We start from the raw sequence: 26,054 nt of genomic DNA, 5'->3' as shown, positions 1-26,054 counted from the left end.
CAAACTGCATCACTGTTTGGTCGGAACTGCACTGCAGGGGACGCGAAGGGTCGACGACGAGTAGTCAAACTGCCCAATGCATCACTGGCACCGGCCTGCCTGGTATCAAGGACATATTTGCAGAAAGGTGCCAGAAGAGGGCCAGTAACATCATGAAGGATCCCACACACCCTGTTCATGGACTGCCTGCCCACTCCCATCAGGGAGGAGGCTACATAGCATCCACTCTAGGATGACCAGACTCAAAAACTTTCTCCAAGCAGTAAGGCCGATCAATATCACCCACTAAGCCCACTCCTCCAAGCCCCCAACCACCATTACTTCATAATTTCCTGTCAGTCACCTTATACAGGTTTCCCCCGCCATCCGAAGGTAGAGCGTTCCTATGAACTGGTTCATAAGCCGAAATGTCGTAAAGCGAAGAAGCAATTACCATTTATTTATATGGGAAAATTTTGTGATCGTTCGCAGACCCAAAAATAACCTATCAAATCATGCCAAATAACACAGAAAACCTAAACTAACAGTAACATATAGTAAAAGCAGGAATGATATGATAAATACACAGCCTATATAAAGTAGAAATACTTTTTCACAATCATTACTGCACTGTTCTCTGTAGCGAAAATCTCACGCAAGCGCCGTCGGCAGAAAATCTCACGCAAGCGCTGTTGGCAAAAACATGGCGCAAGGGCTCTTCAGTAACCTTTAAGCTATGAAGCTGTCAAATCATACCAAATAACACGTAAAAATACACAGCCGATATAACGTAAAAATAATGTATGTACAGTGTAGTATCACTTACGGGAATCGGGAAGACAGTGCCGAGCACACTGATGATGGTGCGTTAGACTGAGTCGTCGCAGGTTGGGGTGGTGCAGTGGCCCCCACCCTCTGGGCCACCAACCGATACCGATCTGTGAAGCATGCAGGGGTGCAGCGGTAGCTGGGAGGCACACAGCACATCTTTAAGAAAAAAGCCAAAACAAACATACTAATTAATTAGGTGCCGCCCGGCACGTAATTGTCGGCCCAGATCAGTGCCGATTTCTGATTGCGTTGTCTCTGATCTCGGCCGGTAATTAGGTGTCGGGCGGCACCTAATTAATTAGCATGTTTATTTCGGCTTTTTTCTTAAAGATGTGCTGTGTGTCTCCCGGCTACTGCTGCATTCTCCGCGAATTGGTATCTGTCCGTGGCCTGGGGGTTGGGGTGGTGGGACACTGGGGTGTCATCTTGTCGTCTGTTTCCATTAGAGCAGGCAGCTCATCTTCTCCTATGACTGCTCGCCTCGATGTCGAAGGTTGAGGTTCGTCGTCTGCTGTGGCTGATGTGGAAGGCTTGCTTGACTGCTGAGCCTCGCGCATTTTTCTACCACACAGTTCTTTGTAAGGACTCAAACCATCCTGCAAATATCCTCTAAACCGACGTATCCTTTCAAAATTAAAGTCGTACTTTATCATTACTCATTCGGTTTCGATTGTTATCCTTTTTTCTTCCAATTGCATCAGCTCTTCATCTATCAGACCTTGGTCATGGGATGCCAAAACCTCTTCAACATCATGTTCGTCAGCTTCCACAAGCCAAACTCACTTTGTCTTTACTTCGTTCACCATGATCGAAACGCTTAATTATGTCTAGTTTTACACTAAGTGTAACACCCTTACGAGCTCTTTCAGGCTTTTCCGATACCACAGAACTCATCTTGCAAACAGCTGCTCACAAGCATGTGTTTAAGCAATGCCAGCGAGAATGCCGTTCCGAATCCGGGGGAAAGCGGCTGCTCGGGACGCACGCTGCCTTTTTTCGCGCGCTGCTTTTTTTCCGTAACAGTGAAAACACCTTCTGAAAGCGAAAACAGGGTACTTATGTAGGTCTTTCGTAACAGTGAGGTTTCGGAAAGCGAGCATTCGAAAAGCGGGGGACACCTGTATACTGAAATGCCTGTGCCCAGAGTCACTTTATGGACATACAATCTATGTATATAAGCTATCATATGTATTTATATTTATTAACTATTATTATTGCTATGTTTTTCCCCCACTCAAGCTGGTCAAACCTGAGATACGGGCACAGCCAAGCACAGTCATTTTTCAATTGCTAGGAACTTTTGGACTATTCCAGTGGTGTTTAGTATTGTGGCTTCCTGAAGATTTACATGGATGTTACTGTGTAGCCCAAGTTGTTTAATGCTATTGTGAAATGCCTTTGAAATGACAGTAGTTGTCAAGATTACTATCTGGACAATGTATACCTTGTTCCAAAGTCTTTCGATTTCCTCTTTTAATTCAGCATATTTCTGTGGTTTTTCACTTATTGATTTCTGTAAGTTATGTGCGTTTGCAATGGCTGTATCTATTAAATAAATTGTTCTTGCTTGTTCAGCCTGTATTATGGATTGTCCTATCTGTAACAACTGATCAGTTGTAATATAATTTGTAGTATTCTGGTTCTAAAACTGGATCAGGTTTGTGTTTAGACTGAGGTGTGATTTCATTTATGAGTTTGTATTTTAAAGCAAGATATTGATGAATGATATTATTATTATTATTATTGTGTTCTTTATATTTTGTGCTGCATTGGATCTGGCGTAACAATTATTTTATTCCCCTTTATACTTATGTACTGGAAATAACATTAAACAATATTGAATCTTGAAAAGGACAAACTAAGCCAACCATAAAAATTTTGTATACCCTAGTCAGGAAGTCAACTAACAAGACTACCTTCTCGCATAAGACCATAAGATACAGGAGCAGAGTTAGGCCATTCGGCCCACTGGATCTGCTCCACCATTCCACCATGGTTGATTTAGTATCTCCCTCAACCCCACTTCCTGACTTCTCCCCCTAACCTTTGACCCCTTTACAAATCAAGAGCCTATCAACCTCCACTTTAAATACACCCAATGACTTGCCTCTATAGCCGTCCATAGCAATGATCCCATAGATTTAACACCCTGTGGCGAAAGGAACTCCTCTTCATCCCTGTTCTAAATGGACATCCTTCTATTCTGAGGCTGAACCTTTGGTCCTAGATTCCCCCACTACAGGAAACATCCCCCTCCACATCCATTTTATCTTGGCCTTCCAATATTTGGTTGTTTTCAGAGATATCCCCCTCATTCTTCGAAATTCCATCAATTACACATCCGAAGTGGTTAAGAAGGAAATCTAATTTCACACAGCAGTCGGTGGAAGAGCAGAATGATTCAGTGGCAAGGAAGCATTGCACAAAAAGTTCTCCCTCTCTCTCTCTCCCTCCCCCCCATCCCACCAAATTCATGTGCTCCCTTCTGCATAAACAAATTTTGCCCCCTTTCACTCCTGAAAGTCTCATCCAGTTTACTGTGACTACGATCCCTTGGTTTGCATCCCACAAACTTCTGAAAACATCGTTGCTGTATCCAACCTGTCAAGTCCATCAGAAGCTTTCAGATTTCAGTTTGACTGCATTACTGAACCCTAACCTTACTGCAAATGACAGTCCCATTATCCCATCACTCAAAGTAATAAAACTTCAGTGCATTCCCTTTATAGCAAGAAAATCCTATTCTGAGTATAAGTGAGTAAGATATCACAAACAGTGTGGCCTCAACACCATGTATATTATAGAAATATATCCTTGGTCTTGTAGTCAGAACTGTTTGCCCTATTAATTGCTTGCTTCAATTGAATGTTTCTTTTCAGACACTGCTGTAGAAAGACACCCACGTCCCTTTGTGCATCAACTCCGCAATCTATCACCAGTTAAACAATACCATAAGAATAATAATAATAATAATACGTAATTAGGCAGGCAAAAAGGGCAGCTCATCTAAGCATATTGGCCATCAAGAACGAATCAGGTTGCAGGGCCTTTCATAGTGCTCTATGCGCACATTATCCTGCATCTACCTTTTATCTGCCCATTCTTTCAATATGTCCTAATCGTTTTAAAATCTCTTTGCATCCTCCAAACTATCTACAGTTTCACCCAGCTTTGTCTTGCCGAATATTGAACAATTACATTGTTTCTCATACGATTTATTGATAAGGTATGCATAGGTACAGACTAAACACTCATCCCTGCAATACTAGTCACCATCTGACACCCCATTAAAGCCACATTTATTCTATTTCTTGTTTATCAACCAATTTTCAATCCAGCTAGAACCCTTACAAACTGTTTTGTTTAATTTTATACCTTAACTTCAGAAGAACCTGAAAGGCCTTCTAAAAATCCAAACATACCAGGTTCAGGGGTTCTTAACTTTATACTGTTAACTACTTCAAAAATACACACAAGGTTTGTCAAGCACAATTTCACGTTCTTAAGTCATCACTTGAAACATGTGTTCTTGATAACTAACTCTGGTGTTTTCCTTACTGTTGATTTTGGGCCAAATGACTTTTGGTTTCTTATCTCCTGCTCTTCCGAAGCAGGGGAATGAGATTGAGAGGGATAATAAATCAGCCATAATGGAATGGTGGAGCAGACTCAATGGACTGAATGGCCGACTTCTTCTCCTACGTCTTACGGTCTGAGATGGTGGGTTACAATTGCGACTTGTCAACTGGCAGAACAGAAGATTTTGGAACCACTCAGTGGGTCAAGACACATCAGGGCTCCTCTGTAATCGATAGAAGATTGACTCGTAGTAACAATAGGCCCCTTTAACTGATATTTGCACGCAAAATACACGTTAAAATGAGCTGTTTATATCACTGCGTATGCCAAGTGTCCTCTTTGCACATGAACCATGCACACAGGACCCAATTTGAATCATTTATACAAAGTACACTATCAGGTCAAAAGTAGTTAGAAATAAGCCAACTGATTGTAATTAATTTCACTAGCAATCAATATTCATTCAACAGTAAACACTGACAAATAAAGAATGGTGAAAGGAAAACTTTTAAAGCAGGTCATGGGGCCAATGCATACGAGACGTAAATGTCTATACCAATATTCCAAAACTATACTATATTATTTAGAATATTCCTCATTTTGGTTAATTCATTGTGTTTTCTCAATATATCAACCTGCTTTCAAACTCCTCACAACAATTTTAGCAACTTTTTTTTGATAAGTATTGATTATGTACAGCTGTTTAAAGCTTTTAATTATTTTATATTTTCAGTCACAGAATAGGTCTCATTTCCTGCACTCAAACCATCACACTATCACTGCTTATTTTACTGACCTAATCAAGAAATTAAAAAATCTAACAATTAGAATTATCATGATGAAAAACCATTTCCCCAAACTAGTCTTAGTCCAAATAAATTTAAATTGAATCTGCAACTTCAGGTATCAAACTTTATATTAAAAAATGCACAGAAAGAAGTGATCAAAAATGTTTTCTTACGGCTGGCAATACAGTAAGCCAATCTGCAGTTGATCCGCCTGTACAGTTGCTTGTTGAATAGCCAAATAATTAATGTGCACAATTGAAGGAAGTTGACGATGAGTCCAGTCATTACAAAGATGTAACATATAAGAAGGTGACAGATGAATTGTGATTTCAAGAAGGCTATGATACCCATGGCTTATGAGGCTTCTGACATACACACAAAATATCCGATCTTCTTAAAGAACACCTACAATACAAGGAAAACAATCTATTAGATGCATGTCATATGTTAGAACAATAAGACAAAATTAGACTACAATCCAAATTTTATTAAAAATCTTTTATAAAGCTGAGCAAGTGACTGTATAAGAATGCAATAAATAAAACCAATTGTTAGCGTTGAATAAAGCAAACTCTAAAACATTCCCTTTTCTCGGTTCCTCCAACTCTGCAGCATCTGCTCTCAGGATGAGGTTTTTATTCCACAACAGCCGAGATGTTCTCCTCCTTCAAAGGAAGGAGGTTCCCTTCCTCCACCATCAATGCTGCCCTCACACGCATCTCTTCCATTCCACGCTTGTCCACCCTCACCCCATCCTCCCATTGCCACACCAGGGATAGGATTCCTCGTCCTCACCTACCACCCCACAAGCCTCCACGTCCAGTACACAATTCTCCGTAATTTCCGCCACCTCCAAATGAATCCCATATCTTTCCCTTCCCCCACCCCCACCCTCCGCAGGGATAGCTCTCTACATGACTCACTTGTCCATTCGTCCCTCCCCCACTGATCTCCATCCCGGTACTTATACTTCATAGTCATAGTCATACTTTATTGATCCTGGGGGAAATTGGTTTTCGTTACAGTTGCACTGTAAATAATTAAATAGTAATAAAACTATAAATAATTTAATAGTAATATGTAAATTATGCCAGGAAATAAGTCCAGGACCAGCCTATTGGCTCAGGGTGTCTGACCCTCCAAGGGAGGAGTTGTAAAGTTTGACGGCCACAGGCAGGAATGACTTCCTATGACACTCTATGTTGCATCTCAGTGGAATGAGTCTCTGGCTGAATGTAGGCCTGATTATGTCCATCTAAAAGAGTTAAAAGCTTCCATGAAATAAGCAAATAACAGAAGCATAGTGGCTTCAATGTTTGCTTTTCTACATCTTTTTCCCCACTGCCAAGCTGCTACTTGGTGGCCTGAATACAGACTAAAGATCATTTTCATAGGCATAAGAGATTCTGCAGATGCTGGAAACCTTCAGCAACACACACACACAAAGTGCCGGAGGAACTCAGCCAATCAGTATGGTCAACGATTTGGGCCGAGATCCTTCATCAGGAATGGAAAGGAAGGGGACAGGCCAAGATAAAGTGGATGGAGGGGAAGGATTACAAGCTGGCAGGCGATAGGTGAGAGTAGATGAGGTGGGTAAGTGGGTGGGGGAGGAGGGGTGAAGTAAGAAACTTGAGGGAGGGAGAATAAGTCAAAGGGGTAAAGAGCTGAAGAAGGGGGTATCTGATAGGAGAGAACTATAGACCCTGGAAGAAAGGGAAGTAGGAAGGGAATTGGAGGGAAGTTATGGGCAGGTGAGCAGAAGAGAAGGGGTGAGAGGATTACCAGAACAAGGAATGGAAAAGAGCGAGAAAGATTGGGGGGGGGGGGGTGAATTGCGAGAAATTAGAGAAATCCATGTTCATCCCATCAGGTTGGAGATTACCTGACATAGACAGGACAACCACTTAGTTAAGCACCTTTGCTCTGGCCGCCACAAAATGCAGGAACTCCTGTTGGCTACTCATTTCAATTCGACTTTCCCTTCTCAGTCTATCAACAGCCTCCTCCACTGTTGCAATGAAACCAAACTCAGGTTGGAAGAGCAACGCCCCACATTCAATCTAGGTAACCTCCAAACTGACAGAGTACGCATTGATTTATCTAACACCTGATAATTTCTTCCCACTCACTTCATTCATAACCAAAATCAGAATCAGACTTAATATCACCAGCATAGTTTTGTGAAATTTGTTCTTTTACTGCAGCAATACATAATAATAAAAAGACTATAAATTAGTCACCATCATTATCATGTCATGTCACATGACGTGGGTGATCATTGTCTCAATGACCATGACTGTTCTCGGCTAACTTTTCTACAGAAGTCGTTTGCCACTACCTTCTTCCGGACAGTGTCTTTACAAGACGGTGACCCCAGCCATTATCAGTACTCTTCAGAGGTTGTCTGCCTGGTGTCAGTGGTCACATAGCTGGGATGTGAAATTTACCAGCCTGCTCGTATGACCATCCACCACCTCCTCCCATGGCTTCATGTGACCCTGATCCGGGGGGGGGGGGGGGGGGGGGTGCTAAACAGGTGCTACACCTTGCCCAAGGGTGACCTGCAGGATAGCAGAAGGAAGGAACACCTTACACCTCCTTTGGTAGAGACACATCTCCACCCCATCACCCAAAAATACAATGAGAAATATATATAAAAAATTAAATGAAGTAGTGCAAAAATAGAGCAAAAGAAAAAAAATCTAGTGATGTAGTGTACGTGGGTTCATTGTCCATTCAGAAACCTCATGGCAAAAGGGAAGAAGCTGCTTCTGAAACATTGAGTGTGTGCCTTCAGACTCCTGTACCTCCTCCTCGATAGTAGCAATGAGAAGAGGGCATGTCTGGGGTGATGTGGGTCCTCATTGAGGTACTACTTTTTGAAGGTATCCTCAATGCTGGGGAGGCAAGTGCCCTTGATGGAGCTTTCTGCATATTTTTTCCAGTCGTGAGCAGTGACCCCTCTATACCAGATGGTGATGCAACCAATGAGAATGCTCTCCCCGATACATCTATTGAAATTTGCCAGTATTTGGTGACATACCATGTCTCCTCAAACTCATAATGAATTATAGCTTCTGTCCTGCCTGCTTTGTAATTACATCAAGATGCTGGGCCCAGGACAGACCTTCAGAGATGTTGACACCCAGGAAACTGCTCAGCCTTTCCACAGCTAACCCCTCGAAGAGGACTGCTGTGTGTTCCTGAGCTCCTGTTACACAAGTTCACATCAATCCCTCAGTGTTATTGATGTTGAGTGCAAGGTTGTTGTCACAACACCATTCAAACAGCTGGTCTACCTCACTCCTGTACGCCTTGTCACCATCTGAAATTCTGTCAACAATAGTTGTGTCATCAAATTTATAGATGCTGTTTGATCTGTGCCTAGCCACACAGTCGTGGGTGCAGAGAAAACAGAACAGTAAGCTAAGCACAAATCCTTCGAGGTACGCCAGTATTTACTGTCAGCGAGGAGACGTTATTTCCGATCTGCAGTGACTGTGGTCTCCTGGTGAAGAAGTCAAGGTGCCAGTCCAGAGGGAGGTAGAGAGGCCCAGGTTTTGGAGCTTGTTGATTAGAACTGAGGGTATGATTTTGTTGTAAACTGAGATGTAACCAGCAAACAGAAGCCTGATGTAGATACTGCTACTGTCCAGGTGATCCAAGGCAGAGTGGGGAACCAATAAGACTGCATCCTCTGTAGACCTATTGCAGCAATAGGCAAATTGAAGCGGGTCCAGATCCCTGCTTAGCCAGGAGCTGAACTTATTATTAGGCAGGAGAGTAATTCATTCTCATTACCCTTACCCCCTTTCTCTTCTCCTCACCTGCCCATTACATCCCTCTAGTTCCCCTCCTCATTCCCCTTTTTCCATGGTCCACTGTCTTCTCTTCCACTTATACCGTCCCAGCTGTTTACTACATTCCCTCCCTTCCCCCCCCCCACCAGATTATCCTCCTTCCCCTCCCCCCACCTTCTTATTCTGGCTTCTTCCCTCTTCCTTTCCAGTCCTGATGAAGGGTCACAGCACTAAACATCAATTGTTTATTCCCCTCCATTGATCCTGCCTGACCTGCTGAGTTCCTCAAGTATCGTGTGTGTGTGTTGCTTAAGATCCTTTTCTATTTCTTATCTATAGCCATGACTACTCCATTGCCAGTTTCACATCCCCACCAGCAGTAGATTTTTATTCTTAATCATCAAGGCTTCCATTTCTTTTCCTGTGGACCCTACAGTCCCATTCCCAGTGCCTCACGACCATGTTTCAATAACGGTTCTAACATCACTCCCTACAAATTCATTTTGTGTTTACAACTGTCCTTTCACCTCCGGGAGGAGAGTTCAGAATGTTTATTTGTTTCTAGAGCATTCTCTTATGCTTTCTATCCTACTTGAATTTTATTTTTGCCTTTATGTGCAGTGTCAATAGAGTTTTAAAAGTTTTATTTAGAGATACAGCATGGTAAAAGGCCCTCGCCACTCTATTACACATGGTACAGTAGCATTGCGGATAGCACAATGATTTACAATACAGGCAATCTGGGTTCAGGAGTTTGTATGTTCTCCCCGCGACCGAGTGGGTTTCCTCCAGGTGCTCCGGTTTCCCCTCAGAGTCCAAAGACATATGGGTCGGAAGATTAATTGGTCATTGTGGTTAGGCTTGGATTAAACCAGGGATTGCTGAGCGGTGTGGCACAAAGGGACAGGAGGGCCACTAGGGCCTATTCCGCGCTGCACTTTAATAAACCTACCAACCTGTACGTTGCTGGAATGTGGGAGGAAACCACAGCACATGGAGGAAACCCACTTGGCCACAGCGAAAACGTACACACTCCTTACAGACTTTGGCAGGAACTTCTTCTGGCAGTTCATCCCATGTACTGATCACCCACTGAGTAAAAAAAATACAAAGTCCCAGTCTGTTTCTCTCTATAACGCAGACCCTCAAGTGCTGGCAGAATCCTTGTAAATATATTCTGCACTCTTCCCAGCCTAATGGCATGTTTCTACGAATTGAATCCAAATTTAACTGTGGTCATAATGGGAACTGAATTCTCTCCTCACTTGCCTATCACCTCCTTCTGGTGCCCCTCCTTGTCCCATGGTCTACTCTCCTCTCCCATCAGATTCCTTCTTCTTCAGCCTTTTCCACCTATCACCTCCCAGCTCCTCACTTCCTACCCCCACCCACCAACCTTCCCCCTCATCTGGCTTCACCTATCACCTTCCAGCATGTACTCTTTCCCCTTCCCCACCTCCCTATTCCGGCTTCCTCTCCCTTCCTTGTCAGTAAACATTGACTCTTTATTTCTTTCCATAGATGCTGCCTGAAATTGCTGGATATTGTACTAATCTCTTCTCGTTGCTGTCATCAGGGAGATAAAGGACCCTAAAAAGGTTTTAGGATTCTTCCCCTCCACCATCAGATTCTCAATTGACTATGAACCAATCCATGAAGACTACCTCAGTATTTTTTGCTCCTTTTTGCACTACTTATCTAATGCTTCTATAGTATATTTCTCATTGTAATTTATAGTTTGTATGTATTGCACCACACTGCTGCAAAATGACAAATTTCATGATGTATGTCAGTGATATTAAACCTGATTCTGACTGGAGAGCCCCACAGAATCATCTGGTCTGATTAGCCCTCATCACTGCAAAGTATGAGTCTATCATCACACCATGTGCTCATTACCTTGATGCTACCATCATGGAATGTGAAGCAACACACAAATGATTTTGGCATAGCATGCAGCAGAATACCCAGTTGGGATTACCTGAAAGGTTAACTGTTTCTCCCTCCACAGATGCTGCCCAGCCTGCTGAGTGTTTCCAGCATCTTGTGTTTTGGCTTTGAGAACACTTTGAAAGCTTTAGTGCAATCATGATGGTGCTTGGTGTAACTACTTCTGGAGTCTGGTATTGGTGGAAGTGATGTAGCCAGTCAGGACTTGTTGACAATAACTTGTGCAATGTTTGCCGTGGAGAGAAGGATGACATTGCTTTTTAGGTGATACTGCTACAGTGTGAAGATGCCTGTTGTAGACAGTTGATGGAAGAGGATGGGGATGGATAGGAGTCAATACCAGGGTTTAATACTTTTCGTAGATGACAACAGCAATGCCATTCAATGAGAATAGTCGGTAATCTTATTGTAAGTCCGCATTGTCATCGACTTTGAGCAACTCTTCGCAAGACAAGAATCTGTGTGCCATTTCCTCACATATTTCAAAGACTCTGCTTCGACCAGGCTTTGAGGAAAAGACTTTCAATGGCTCAGAACACTCACAAGAAATGTTGTCTCATTTGTTTTAAATGGGTGTCCCATTCTTTTCAAGCAATGACCCTTTCTTCTGGATTTATCCACAAGAGGAAATATCCTTTTTATATCCAATCAACCATGACTTCTTAAGATCTTGTACATTTTAATCTTGTCAGGATTGCATCACATTAGCCACTAAAGTTCCCTAGCAAGTGACTTAAGAATATCTTTGCTCTTTGTAACTTTTACACTTGATTGCATTCTAGCCAACACTTGCAAAAGTGAAATATCTAACTATTACCACCCATAAAATATTTGTTCTTCAGCCTCTGCACAGTTCAGAGTTGTACATTACATTCCCAACAGTGTGAAAGTCCCTTTCTTTTTGTTCTTTAACTCAACCTATATAGCTCCATTTAATCATCCTTCTAAAATATCCTAGGTCAATCGTTTCTTGAAGCAATGTTGTCAATCCCTTTTGATCCAATCTGATACTCGAGTAATCAGAAATGGTTATCTGGCATTCTTGCCCCTCTTCGAGCCATCATTCTATAATTTTATAAATCTGTGTGATTTCCAACAATGACATAGCTTGGCTTGACCCAAGGCGTATTGAAATTTGTTCCAGGGGTTTCTCCTAGTTGGAGTGAATAAAGGTCAGGGGTCACCACATTTGAACCCAATTTCTGTCACAACAGCACATGTCAACTGCATTGTCCTATATGCACACGACACCCAAAAAAGTGACTGCCAGTACAAAGCATTGTACATGTGGCAATCTTGCCATGAGCACAATGTCACCTACAACTTCTATTTATGATTTGCACATTAAAGAATGGGCGACATACACTTCAATGTCTAGGCAATCATCCTTTTGTCCTTTTAACAAGCACAACACAATTCTGGTATATTAAAATAACACGACCCAATGCACACGGTAAAATGATTAGCTGTCAGGTGATGACCTTGAGATCAGGATCACTGAACTCCAGCTGAAGACAGCCTTGGATGATTCATCACAAGATGTCCGATGACCAATAGCTGCATTCTCAATACTCTTCCAACAGGAGAATCGTTGGAACTCACTGTTAGGGATATAATGTCAATTCAACTGGATAATAATTATCCATCAGGTAGCTAATTATCTGAAATCATACAAATACTAGACAATGGGGTGACCCGTTGGGGCACCCTTTGAGAGAAGGGTAGTGCAGTCCGATGTCCAGAATGAACATTAAGTGTTCCTGAATGCTATTGGTATCGCTTTGCTTTGGAAACTGAAGTAGAAAACCTCAGTTTATTAAAGAAGAACGACAAGTAGCAAAGCAAATATAGCTCCTCCTCGTTTAACGAAGGACACTTTTGATGGCATCATTTCTGGTTTATCTGCCACTCTTGTGCCTCTAGTTGTCATTCTGGAGGTGTGCAGCCCTTTCATCCCCCGTCTCTTCATCTCTTCTGCTGTTTGTTGTTTGTCTCTGATCCTGGAGACGTGCATGCCCCTCCTCCTCTGTCTCTTCTTCTCTCATCTTTTTTTGTCCTGACTCTTTGATCCTGGTGTTGTGCGGCCCTGGCCTCATTCGATTCTTTTTCTCTCCCTCTCCTTGCCGCTTCTCAACGACGTTTGGCGTCATCTCTTGACCATAATGTCCCCCTTCCCTCTCCACGTGGCATAATTAGGCTGACCATTTGATTTACCCTAATGCTGGATAGAAGATACGAAGCACTAACACCAAAGGATGCTGATTATTCTTGATGATGCGGTTTGCGCTCTCCTAAATGGAAGTGATATAGTCACTGCTGTCCTTTGACTGCAGCAAAGGGTTCTGTGGGTGTCTCCAAGTACGTGATTACAATAAGATTTAATTATCTCTCATTGATGGGTGGCAGTGAGATCTGTCCCTATCCTGCACATGCTGATGGTGACTAGCAGAATGTGACCCCTCAAAATAGAGCTGCCCTGCCCTTCTGCTCCGGTAGGTGTTGCTGCTGAGGCTGGCCGATGTGCATGCGTTGGACTGTCGTGTCCTGTTTCCATGATGGCTGATCGGGTCTCGGGTGAAAGCCAGCCTGTTGATTTTTGGCGAATGAGCAATTTTATACGAATATAAAACACTGAACTTTGCCTGCATTCTGTAAGTTAGCGCATTTTAATTCGTTTTAGCCAAAAAAAGTGCCGCTGTAATGCACCGTTTGCGCTAATTGGAGGTCACAAACAGACAGACAGACAGAGCATGAAAGTTTTAGTAGTATACAGATAGGTTCTCCAAAGGGGGGAAAAACTTACTATTTTATACTGCCCCTATGATTTTTCCTCCCTGGTTGCTTGAAGCAACTCTCTGGAGATTAAACTTTAATTCCCGTCCATCCCGGAGGATTGGTTACCATTACTGAGGAACAATGAGGAGACAAGCAGGTCTCAGAGAAGAGTAAAAGAGACGCTGGCAGGACTAAATGGGGGGGGGGGGGGAAGCAACAGAGTTCAAGTAGAAAAAAAAACAAAGTGAAAGACAAAAATTCAAAGATTTACAAAGAATTAATTAAAAATAAATACTGGAAAAAATGAAAAAGTGTAATTTATCTGAAACACTGACAGAGAGAGTAACTTCCTTAATGTTCCTAATCTTCCAAAGAAAATCAAATAAATATTTAGAGAAAAATAAACTGTGAAGTCAGGGAAAAGGATGTGCAATGTGACTGATTGAATAGCTCTTCAGAAAGTGCTGCAAACTCCATGGCAGTCTGCCCTCCTGTGCAGGACTATTCCGAGTGATCAGAGAATCGAGAAAAGTAACTAACAGGAAACAAAGACCAGCAAAAGCATGAACCAGTAAATACTATTACTTTGTAATAGTAAAGACAATGAATAACCAGCATTCTTTCGCCCATTCTTGCAGGGAGAAATAAATTTGGATGTACACGAACACAAAAGTGCTAAGAATACAAAACATTCCAGCTTTCTCATTCTGCATGTGGGAGTCTAAAATGTCATCAAATGCCGTGCCACTATGTAGAGGAGCCTCATTTTTCCCCATAACAAACTGTGTTATACTAAAACAACACAAACAGCATTTATTAAGCACAAGTTCAAAAGAAAGCAATCCTCAGACAGATGGATATCAGTTCTAAGAAACTGAGAAAGGACAGTTGGTCTTGTCAGAGATGAACTGGCCCTTCTCAGTTTCCTAGAATCTAAATTCTAGTTAGAAGCAAAAGGAATGACAACTAGCTCTACTGTTTGCCCTTGACTTTTTTTTAAAATCTCATTTCAACAGTTCTAATCAGTAGTCCAGTATCACCTTGACACCTTCCCTTTTAAATTCTCATGATTGCTCCACCAAGATAAAATGTGCTTTTTCCCTTTTCCTGAGACCAGGATACTTGCCATCTTCAGTCCCCCTTCTTCACTTCCTGTTGGTGACAATCATCCTGAATCTGCCTTCAGCACAGGAAGACAAAGATCAAGGCTTTAAAAATTCGTTATTTAAATTTGTCAAAGTGCTCAAGAAGCCACAAAGTCATAAAATACTACAGCACAGAAACAGGCCCTTCAGCCCATCTAGTCCATGCTGAACTATTAATCTATCTCATCCCATCAACCTGCATTTGCACCACAGCCTTCCACACCCCTCCCATCAATGTACCTGTCCAAATTTCTCTTAAATGTTGAAATCGAACGCTCATCCACCACTTCCACTGGCAGCACACTCCACACTCTCACCACTGCATGAGTAAAGAAGGTCCCCCTTGTGTTCCCCTTAAACATTTCACCTTTCACCTTAACCTAGTTCTTGTCTCACCCAACCTCAGTGGAAAATGCCTGCATGCATTTACCCCATCTATACCCCTCATAATTTTGAATACCTCTATCAAATCTCACCTCATCCTCCTACACTCTAAGAACTGTAGTTCTAATCTCCTCAACCTTTCCTTGCAAATCAGGTCCACAACATTCTTGTAAATTTTCTCTGCAGTCTTTCAATCTTATTGCTCTATTTCCTGTAAGTCTGTGACCAGAACTGCTCACAATACTCCACAATAGGCCTCACCAACATCTTCTACAATTCCAAATAACATTTCTACTCCTGGTTGTGTGCTTTACTTTAAATTTTACTGCAATTTTGCCCTGAAGTTCAGCACTTCCTCTTTATAACTCCTCTCATCAAGCCACTTCATGAATTACTCTCACAATGGTATTTCTTTCCCAAACCAAAATATGCCATCACTCATATTAAATAAACCTGCCCTACAGTATCAATCATTTGAAACTCAATTACAAAGAAACGTTAGCCCCACTCCTCCCCCCCCCCCCAACCCCTGCAAAGAGTAGTGAATCTCTGAGTTCTTTACTCCAGGGTTTTTATAACTTACAGTGGATTCGGTTAATTGGGCCATTGATTAATTAGGACAGCCTCTTATTTGGGATAACTCTTAAAGAACAAAACTGAGAAAATAGTTGGGATTCCCTTTGTTTACCTGGGATGCTATGCTGCTTCACTGGGGCAGAGACTTGCTGAATAGTTTCCAGTTAACTTCAGACACATGCACTTTTGTGGCCGTTGGACTTTACACCGTTTCTGTGCTCCAAAAGCAGTGATTTTTGTCACTGGTGGTGGCTGAGATAAGCTGTAAGATAATTGACAGCTGCTTTTCTCACTGCGCTTCCAAGCATTCGGGCTTAAAGATGGCAGAAACAGCCATGAGTGAAAATGAAATGATTTCACTACTTCAAGTTAGGGACTACAAAGAATTTGAAGGTATCAACAATCATCTTGAATGTTACAATGAAAATGAAGATTTGGAGGATGCAATCGTTGAAAGCATTGTATGAAGGTTTCCATTATCTGCATGAGATGTCTGCACTGATTTTGTTCATTTACAGCCAATCAAAAATCATGATATCCTCCATCAATACTATTAACTAATACAGTTTTATAGTACTGTAGCAGTATTGACAGTGTTCTAACTTGTTCTATAGTCCATTTAAATATATAATTTGTTACTCAAATAAATGGTAGCTTGTCTTTTCAAATGTTTTTAACTATTTCTTTGAAACTTCGGCTAATTCGGGCAGCCACTTAATTGGACCAAAATGTACTAAATGTACTGGCACTGATGTGTCCAAATTAACCAGAATCCACTGTATAATTCCACTATGGTGTAGTGTCCAACAGCCACAAAAGTGCATGCATCTGATGTTAGTTAGAAACTGTTCGGCAAGAGTCCTGCCCCAATTCAGCAGCATAGTATCCCAAGTAAACAAAGGGAATCCACAGTGCCTATAAGAGCAATTCACACCCTTGGAAGGTTTCATGTTTTATTGTTTCACGACTGAATCACAGTGGATTTAATTTGTTTTGTTTGACCCTGATCAACAGAAAAAGACTCTTTCGTGTCAGAGCGAAAACAGATCTCTGCTAAGTGATCTAAATTAAATAAAAATAAAATACAGAATAATTGATTGAATAAGTATTTGCCCCCTTTAATATGACACACCAAATCATCACTGCTACAGCCAGTTGGTTTCAGAAGTCACATATTGAGTTAAATGGAGATCACCTGTGTGCAGTCAAGGTGCTTCAGTTGATTGTGGTAAAAATACACTTGTATCTGGAAGGTCCAACGGCTGGTGAGTCAGTATCCTGGCAAAAACTACACCATGAAAACAAAGGAACACTCCAAGCAACTCTGTGAAAAGGTTATTGAAAAAACACGAGCCAGGAGATGGATACAAGAAAACTTCCAAATCACTGAATACCCCTTGGTGTACAGTTAAGTCAATCATCAAGAATTGGAAAGAATATGGGGGGGCTGTAGATCCACCTTGAGCAGGCAGTCCTCAAAAACTGAATGACTATGCAAGAAGGGGACTAGTGAGGAAGGAAGCTTCAGAGGCTGAGACGGGAGAGACTGTGCATACAGCAACTGTTGCCTGGGTGCTTCACCAGTCACAGCTTTACGGGACAGTGGCAAAGAGAAAACCACTTTTGAAAAAAATTCACATGAAATCTAGGCTAGAGTTTGCCAGAAGGCATATGGGAGACTCTGAAGTCAGGTGGAAGAAGGTTCTGTGGTCTGATGAAATCAAAACAGAGTGTTTTGGCCATCAAACTAAACACTATCTTTGACATAAGCCAAACACTGCACATCATCCCTAGCGTGAAGCGTGGTAGTGGCTACATCATGCTGTGGGGATGCTTCCCTGCAGCAGGCCCTGGAAGGCTTGTGAAGGTCGAGGGTAAAATGAATGCAGCAAAATACAGGGAAATCCTGGAGGAAAACCTGGTGCAATCTCCAAGGAAAGGCGACTTGGGTGATTTGTTTTCCAGCAGGACAATAACCCAAGCATAATGCCAAAGCTAACCTCAATTCAATAGCGAATTTGTAGCTGAACTTGAAAAGGGCTGTTCACTCATGATACCCCATGCAATATGAAAGGTCTTGAGCAGTCTTCTAAAGAAGAATGGGGAAAAATTGCAGTGTCCAGATGTGCAAAGCTGGTAGAGACCTATCCACAGAAATTCGAGGCTGTAATTGCTGCCAAAGGTGCATCTACTAAATACCGGCTTCAAGGGGGTGAGTAATTATGCAATTAATCATTTTGTGTTTAATAATTGTAACAAGTTTACAACAACTTGTAGAAACTTGTGTTCACTTTGACATGAAATAATCTTTTCTGCTGATCAGTGTCAAAAAGAGCCAAATTAAATCCACTGTGATTCAATGTTATAAAACAATAAAACGTTAAAGCTTCCAAAGGGGCTGAATACTTTTTACAGGCACCGTATTTATCTTATTTAGAGATACAGCATAGGACAGGCCCTTCTGGACTACTGCCCAGCAATCCACTATTTAACCCTAGCCTAATCACAGGACAGTTCACAAGGACATCTTTGGAATGTGGGAGGAAAGAGGAGCATCCGGAGGAAACCCATGCGGGTACTGGAAGGACGTATAAAAACTTCTTACAGATGGCATCAGTATTGAACTCAGACCACCCCCCCCACCCCACAAACTGTAGTAACGTCGCGCTAACCACAAAGCTACCATGACGCCCCAGGAGGAGGAAGATAAAGCTTTCAAAAGACTGTGGGGATCTGGCACATAGAAGTATGTTGGATACTGGGGTAAATTGGTCATGATCACAGGGGATGGTAGATTAAGTTTGAGAGCTCCTTCTCCTGTTCCCGTTTTCTTGTATTGAAATCTGAAACCAAAATAAGGACACAGGTTTTTAAATCAGAATTATCTGAACTACAGATTTATGTGAACTATCGTGCTTTGAATACCTCAATTCAAATCCGTGTCAACAGATTCAAAGCAGGGCCTCAATAGATGCAGCGTGGAGATTATCCTAACTGGCTACATCATGGCCTGGTATGGAAATACCATTGCCCAGGAACAGAAAGGGGTGGATACAACCCAGTCCATCACAAAGCCATCCTCACCACTGAGCACACCTACAAGGAGCACTGTCATAAGAAAGCAGCCTCCATCATCAAGGACCCCTTACATGATCTCTTCTCACTGCTACCATCAGGAAGGAGGTACAGGAGCCCCAGGTCCCACAGCACCAGATTCAGAAACAGTTTTTACCCTACAACCATCAGGCTCCTGAACAAGTTTGCATGCATAAACAAAGACTATCAATCAGTGCACACTACAAATTGTGCAAAAGTGAAACAAATTTGATGCACAAATGCTTATTTACCAAAGCAACTCTAATCACATGGTATTCTCCGTACAACTGAAGAGTTATAATTTAGTATTTTTATTTATAGGGTCAGCACGGTAACGGGTCCTTCCAGCCCAACAAACCCGCTCTGCCCAATTAACCTACCGACCCGTAGGGATTTGGAATATGGGAGGAAACCAGAGCACTTGGAGGAAACTCAGCTACTCACTGACAGCACGTACAAACTCCACAGGCAGCTCCAGGAAATGAACGTGGGAAAGCGTTCTGCTCACTGCTACGCTACTGTGCACCGTGCCACCCCCTTCTCACTTATTAAACATCAACTGATGTTTGAGATCAGAAACTCTGATCAGCAGACTTGGTTTTTTTCCCCCAAACTTTATTCTCATTTCTTGCAAACAATTCAGTTAACTTTGTTACACTGTCCACATTTGCTTCTCTGATACTAGTTATCTCATTACCCTCAGTTTACCCACACATTCTTCCCACCCTCCCACCCGCTAACCACATTTCATCTTTCCTACAGGAAGCTGGATGTCCACCAGAGGTCACGTACAAGAAGCCAAACCTCAGGAAATTAACATCTATCACTGGGGACCCCCATCATCTGGTTCATGGTCCGTTCTCAATTCCTGCACCTCATCGAGCAGGAGGTATATGAATCTAAGGCTACATCTACACTACGCCGGATAATTTTGAAAACGCCGGTTTCGAGTAAAAACAATAGGCGTCCACACTAAGCGTTTTTCAAAATATCTCTGTCCACATTAGGCAGATATTTGGGCGAATCTCCTCCTACTGGGCACGTGCAGGACACACAGAAAACAAGCAAAGAGGAAGCGATATACTTGGTGCGCGTTTGTCCAGTTACAGAGTAGAAAAACTTCAAAGGAATTGCTCTTGGCTCTCGCGCAGGAGGACATAAAACTAAAAAAAAACAAATACTGGAGCGCATGGAGGCAACCGACAGGGAGTTCACGGACAGTATGACTCGGCTGACGACAAACTCTGTTGCATTAATAAAGCACCTTGTTAAATGTATAAAGTATGTCTGCATCAGTGTTATCTTGTATTTCCATACAATGTTACATTAGGCTGTTACACATCTACTGTCAGAGAAGTACTTGCATAAATAGGTAAAACACCTTCATACAAGCAAGGACAGAAAACAGGGCAAAGTGACTATACTTATTTATTCAGTAAGCTATGGGTCAAAGTATTTGGTGAGTACATTTCCAACTCTTCTGGCTTCAGTCTCGTTGCCGTCTATTCTGAAATTGTTAGGTTCTGCAAAGCGCAGAATCAAATATCTCTGTGATGATTGTATGCTCTAGTATCAATTCTTTGGCGACCATAAAGTAATAATAATAATAAGAAGAAGAAGAAGAAGAAGAAGAAAACAATGAAATGCCGCACTGCAGCCATCTGTTCCGACACGTCATGACAGCGGTTTTAAAAAGCTCCGGTTACCCCGTACACACTGCAACGGATATTAGGCATTTTCAGATTTATTCACTCTGGATACCATTTCTGAAAATCTCCGTTTTCCGGGGGCTGAAAACGACATTTCAGTGTGGACGGAAGGTCAAAACGAAGAGAAAAAGCTTTGTTTTCAAAATTATCTGGCATAGTGTGGACGTAGCCTAACTCACATACACCTCAAGGTTTCTTCTACTCTTTTAATTTCCACTAGTGTTAAATTGTTGTGCATGTCTAATTTGTTAAATTAAGTTTGTTGACTACTGAATTGGGCTGTATTATTATTACCTATATACATGTGATTGTTCAGTGAATTTTCTAGTAATTATGGTACAGTTGCCTCTTTTTCCAGAAACTTCTTGGTTTCAGTAGATGTTACATTAATTAAATCTGGCTATTTTATTGATTGTTATCAATGGAATTTCTTTTATCTCTAGTCTAATATGGAAAGACCGTGACTATTTTTCAGGTTGTTTTTTTTAAATTCTCTTAACACTTCTTTTCTCTTGATACATGTCATAAAACGGCCATTAGCCAAAGGCTTTATGCCTCATTCTTGACTTAGAGTAAGAGTTATAAAAACGACAGCACAGAAACAGGCCCTTTGGCCCATCTAGTCTGTGCTGAACCATTTAAGCTGCCTACTCCCATCAACCTGCCCGCAGACCACACCCCTCCATGTACCTGTCCAAACTTCCCTTAAATGCTGAAATCAAAATCGCATCCACCATTGTACTGGCAGCTTGTTCCACACTCACCCCATCCTGAGTGAAGTTCCCCCTCAGGTTCCCCTTAAACATTTCACCTTTCACCCTTAACCCATGACCTTCAGTTGTAGTCTTGCCCAACCTTAGTGGAAAAAGCCTGCTTGCATTTACCCTTTCCATAACCTGCATAATTTTGTATACTTTGATCAAATCTCCCCTCAATCTTCTATTTTCTAGGGAATAAAGTTCTAATCTATTTAATCTTTCCTTATAACTCAGGTCTCCAGTTCCAACAACATTCTTGTAAATTTTCTCTGTACTCTTTCAACCTTGTTTACATCTTTCCTGTAGGTAGGTGTCCAACACTGCACACATTACTCTAAATTAGGCTTCATCATAACATCCCATCTTCTGGACTCAATACTTTTGATTTATGAAGGCCAGTGTGCCAAAAGCTTTCTTTATGACCTTATCTAACTGTAACACTACTTTCAATGAATTATGGACCTGTATTCCCACTCCTCAATGCCCTACCACTCACTGTGTAATAACCACCTTTGGATCACCAAAACATCAGAATCCAACATGACTCATTTGTAATGTACTGTCCCGTTGCTGCAATAAAGTTATTTGTCATGGCATTTTTAGTGTGCATTGTACAATAAACTGGAACTTGAAGTCAGTCCAAACCGAATTTACTGTTTTCTGATGCTCCTTTCACTGCCCCCAAATGCAAAACCTTACCTTTTTGTTTCCAGTTGCTTTTATATCATGCTAAATCGTCTTTCCATGCAATGCTCAATTTCATTTGATCTAATTGTGCAAACTAGGACTAGTCTATTCAGCAGTCCACAAATCACAAATCTGATACAGGTGTCCCCCGCTTTTCGAACGTTCGCTTTATGAAACCTCGCTGTTACAAAAGACCTACATTAGTTACCTGTTTTCGCTAACAGAAGGTGTTTTCACTGTTATGAAAAAAACAGCACGCGATAAAAGGCAGTGCGTGCCCCGAGCAGCCAAGCTCCTCCCCCAGAACTGCATTCTAGCTGTCATTGCTTAAACACGTGCCTGTGAGCAGCCGTTGGCCAGATGAGTTCTAGGTATCGGAATAGCCTAAAAGAACTCCTAAGGGTGTTACACTTAGCGTAAAACTAGACATAATTAAGCGTTTCGATCGTAGTGAACGAAGTAAGGACAAAGTGAGTTTGGCTTGTGGAAGTTGACGAAGATGTTGAAGAGGTTTTGGCATCCCATGACCAAGATAGATGAAGAGTTGATGCAATTGGAAGAGGAAAGGATAACAATCAAAACCGAATGCAGTAGCGAACGGACCAAAAGTGAAGTCGTCCAGGAACTGAACGTGAAGCAATTGAAAGCGTACATAGGTTTAGGGCATATTTGCAGGATGGTTTGAGTGCTTACAAAGAACTATATGATAAAAAAAAATGCGCGAGGCTAAGCAGTCAAGCGTACCGTCATTTTTCAAGCCTTCCACATCAGCCACAGCAGACGATGAACCTCGACCTTCAACATCAAGGCAGACAGATATAGAAGAAGATGATCTGCCTGCCCTGATGGAAACAGACGATGATGAGATGACACCCCAGTGTCCCACCACCCCAACCCCCGGGCTGTGGACTGATACATTGCTACAGAGAATGCAGCGGTAGCCAGGACGCACCCAGCATAACTTTAAGAAAAAAAGCTGAAATAAACAAGCTAATTAATTAGGTGCCGCCTGGCACGTAAATGTCGGCCCAGATCAGAGGCTAACCCTAACCCTAATGCAACGCAATCGGCAATCGCCTCTATTAGGCAATCAACCGGCAATCGGTGGCACCTAATTAATTAACTTATTTATTTCTGCTTTTTTCTTAAAGATGTGCTGGGTGCATCCCGGCTACCGCTGTATCGCTGCATTCTCCGCGGATCAATATTGGTTCGCCGCCTGGAGGTTAGGGACCACTGCACCACCCCAACCTCTGACGACTCCGCCTAACACACCATCATTAGTGTGCTCGCTGTCCTCCCAATTCCGGTAAGTGATACTACACTGTACATACAGTATTTCTACTTTATATAGGCTGTGTATTTTTATGTGTTATTTAGTATGATTTGGCAGCTTCATAGCTTAAAGGTTACTGGAGAGAGTGTGTTTCTGCTGAGAGCACTTGCATGAGATTTTCACTATGGACAACAGTGCGGCAATGATTGTAGAAAAGTATTTCTACTTTATATAGGCTGTGTATTTATCATATCATTCCTGCTTTTACTATGTTACTGTTATTTTAGGTTTTGTGTGTTACTTGGCATGATTTGGGAGGTTATTTTTTTGGGTCTGCGAACGCTCACAAATTTTTCCCATATAAATAAATGGTAATTGCTTCTTCACTTTGCGACATTCCGGCTTACGAACCATTTCATAGGAACGCTGTACCTTCGGATGGCGGGGGAAACCTGTACCGTTGTTGTAGGTGTGGCCATTGACATCTCTACAGCCATGCAAAATGGACAAAACTTCCAGCTACAACTTCTACCACTAAACCTGATTAAAATTCCTCTACTTCATTCAAAAATGCTTGCAACTTCTAACTTTTGTCTCCCAGAATTCAACACAATTTGCAGCATCATGCTAAATATATGAAAGTTACAAAATTTATTAGTAAACTGGTAATTAAATGTAAGATTTTCAGTAAAGTGAAATAAAGAGTTTGCGTTGGCTGACATCTTAGTTAACAGCGAAAACGGACTCTGTAATCTGATGTGAACATAGAGAATCCTATTGTGTGCAAGTTATGACGATCTGGAATGCCTTGGAAAGTTGCTAGAACAGATTAAACAGTAAACTTCAAAATGGGAAACAAATTACAGGGCCACGAGGAAATAAGTCAAACATTTGGGAATTACTTTAGCCAATTTCTTTCACCAGATAGTGGTGAATCTGTGGAATTATTTGCCACAGGCAGCTGTGGAGGCAGAGTCTTTATGTACATTTAAGGCAGAGGTTGATAGATTCTTGACTGGTAAGGTCATGAAGGGATACGGGAGAAGGCAGGAGATCAGGGCTGAGAGGGAAATGGATAAGCCATGATGAAATGGCTGGGCAGACTAAAATAGGCCAAATGGCTTAATTCTGCTCCTATATCTTATTGTCTTATGGTCTTAAGGAATTACAAAAACATAATGGACTGTTTAGTAGTCATATTTAATTATTTACCTGTAATAGCATCGACAAAACAAAAATTCTGTAAGAGACAGAGAGGTGAGAGATGCCAGATAGGGAGCTGAAGGGAGGGAGAATTGGAGTATGCAGACAAGAAGCTGACAAGGGTGATAGGAACATACAAGGATAGTGTAGCAGACAGAGATAAAGGGATGGACTCTATTGAAGGCTTAGGTGGAAGAAAACTGATATAAATTTTTGTATTTTTGTGCACAGATTATAATCTTATTTTAATATTAGAATCTTAAATCTCAAACTTGCTCAGGAGAGCAAAAATAATATCTGAAAAGGAACTTTATTTTATTGTGGTACAATTTCTTTAGCACTCACCTTAAAAAATTTTTTGTTATAATAGCACATATACGCATTTAAGTTAGGTATAAAGTTGATGTTTAATAAAAATTACTTTTTACTTTGAACTTTGAATTAAAGGATCAGCGGAGTATCAGGCTAGTTTACTTAGATCTATAAATGATGAAAGTACATTTAATTTCCAGGCAAAAATGATAAAAACAATTTTAATTTTCTATCTGAATACACACAGGATTTCTAACAAAGGTGATAAATTAATGCACAACTGAAAATAAATTAGTACATTCTAACAGCCACTACAGGTATTTGGTGGTAAAATGATCAAGTTTGAATATTAAATATTTTAAAAGAATTCTCTTTTAGAAAGGGCAGGCAAAATGGAGCTTCTACACGTTTACAAAAAGATTAACCAAATTTAAAAGTGCTTCCTTACAGACTGAAACCAAAAAATGATACTAAGAAATAAGGAATAGCAGAGAAATTAATCAAATATTGTGCCTGCGTACTTAGACCCAATGACTTGATTGTGTAAACTTGCATACTAGTACTTGAGAAAAAAGCTAAGCCAGAGATACTAAATGCACTGGTCGTCATCGTCAAAAAAAAAGCAAACTTTGGAATGGTTTCCATAATTGAAATGTGATAATTGTAAACTCACAGCTTAAAAGAACAAGGGAGAATGGGGAACAGCAGGCATTAGCGAGAGACATGCTGGAATTTATTAAGCAGTAACAGAACCCTTGCAATATAATAGTAGAATTAGGCAGAGGCTGAATTTAGAGAGTGAATTCACATTTGAAAGTTCAAAGTAAATTTATTATCAGATTACATATGTCACCATATGCTACATTGAGATTCAATTTTGTGCAGGCATTCACAGTAGAACAAAGAAATACAATAGAATTAATTAAAAACTACACATAAATACATACAAGCAACCAATGTGCAAAACAAACTGTGCAAAATACAAAAAACAAAAACAATTTTAAAAGTAAGTAAATAAATAATGTTGAGAACATGAGTTGTAGAGTTCTTGAAAGCAAGTCCATAGGCTGCAGAATCAGTTTAGAGTTGGGGTGAGTGAAGTTACCCACACTGATTCAGGAGGCTGATGGTTGAAGGGTAATAACTGTTATGAACCTAGTGGTGTGGGACCTAAAGTTCCTGCACCCTCTTCCCAACCATGGC

At 41.4% G+C, this 26,054-nt stretch overlaps 1 protein-coding gene across 6 annotated transcripts in view; it reads right to left on the bottom strand.

Annotated features, from left to right (window-relative positions):
- LOC140201515 (1-acyl-sn-glycerol-3-phosphate acyltransferase delta-like) overlaps window positions 1-26,054 on the bottom strand; it is a 135,365-nt gene that overhangs the window by 80,771 nt on the left and 28,540 nt on the right. For 5 of the 6 annotated variants that reach the window (XR_011886891.1, XM_072265757.1, XM_072265754.1 and 2 more), the window contains one exon: window positions 5,351-5,582. Coding sequence is in view for 5 of the 6 variants with exons in the window: in XM_072265757.1 (XP_072121858.1) it covers window positions 5,351-5,528 (178 nt within the window). In the remaining variant the exon portion in view is untranslated. Of the gene's footprint in view, window positions 1-5,350; window positions 5,583-9,936; window positions 10,073-26,054 lie in introns of all 6 variants that reach the window. The other variant, XM_072265755.1, reaches the window with a different exon arrangement.

Source organism: Mobula birostris, chromosome 8, assembly GCF_030028105.1.
Source record: "Mobula birostris isolate sMobBir1 chromosome 8, sMobBir1.hap1, whole genome shotgun sequence".
Lineage (NCBI taxonomy): Eukaryota > Metazoa > Chordata > Chondrichthyes > Myliobatiformes > Myliobatidae > Mobula > Mobula birostris.
This window is presented reverse-complemented; position numbering and strand designations above follow the sequence as displayed.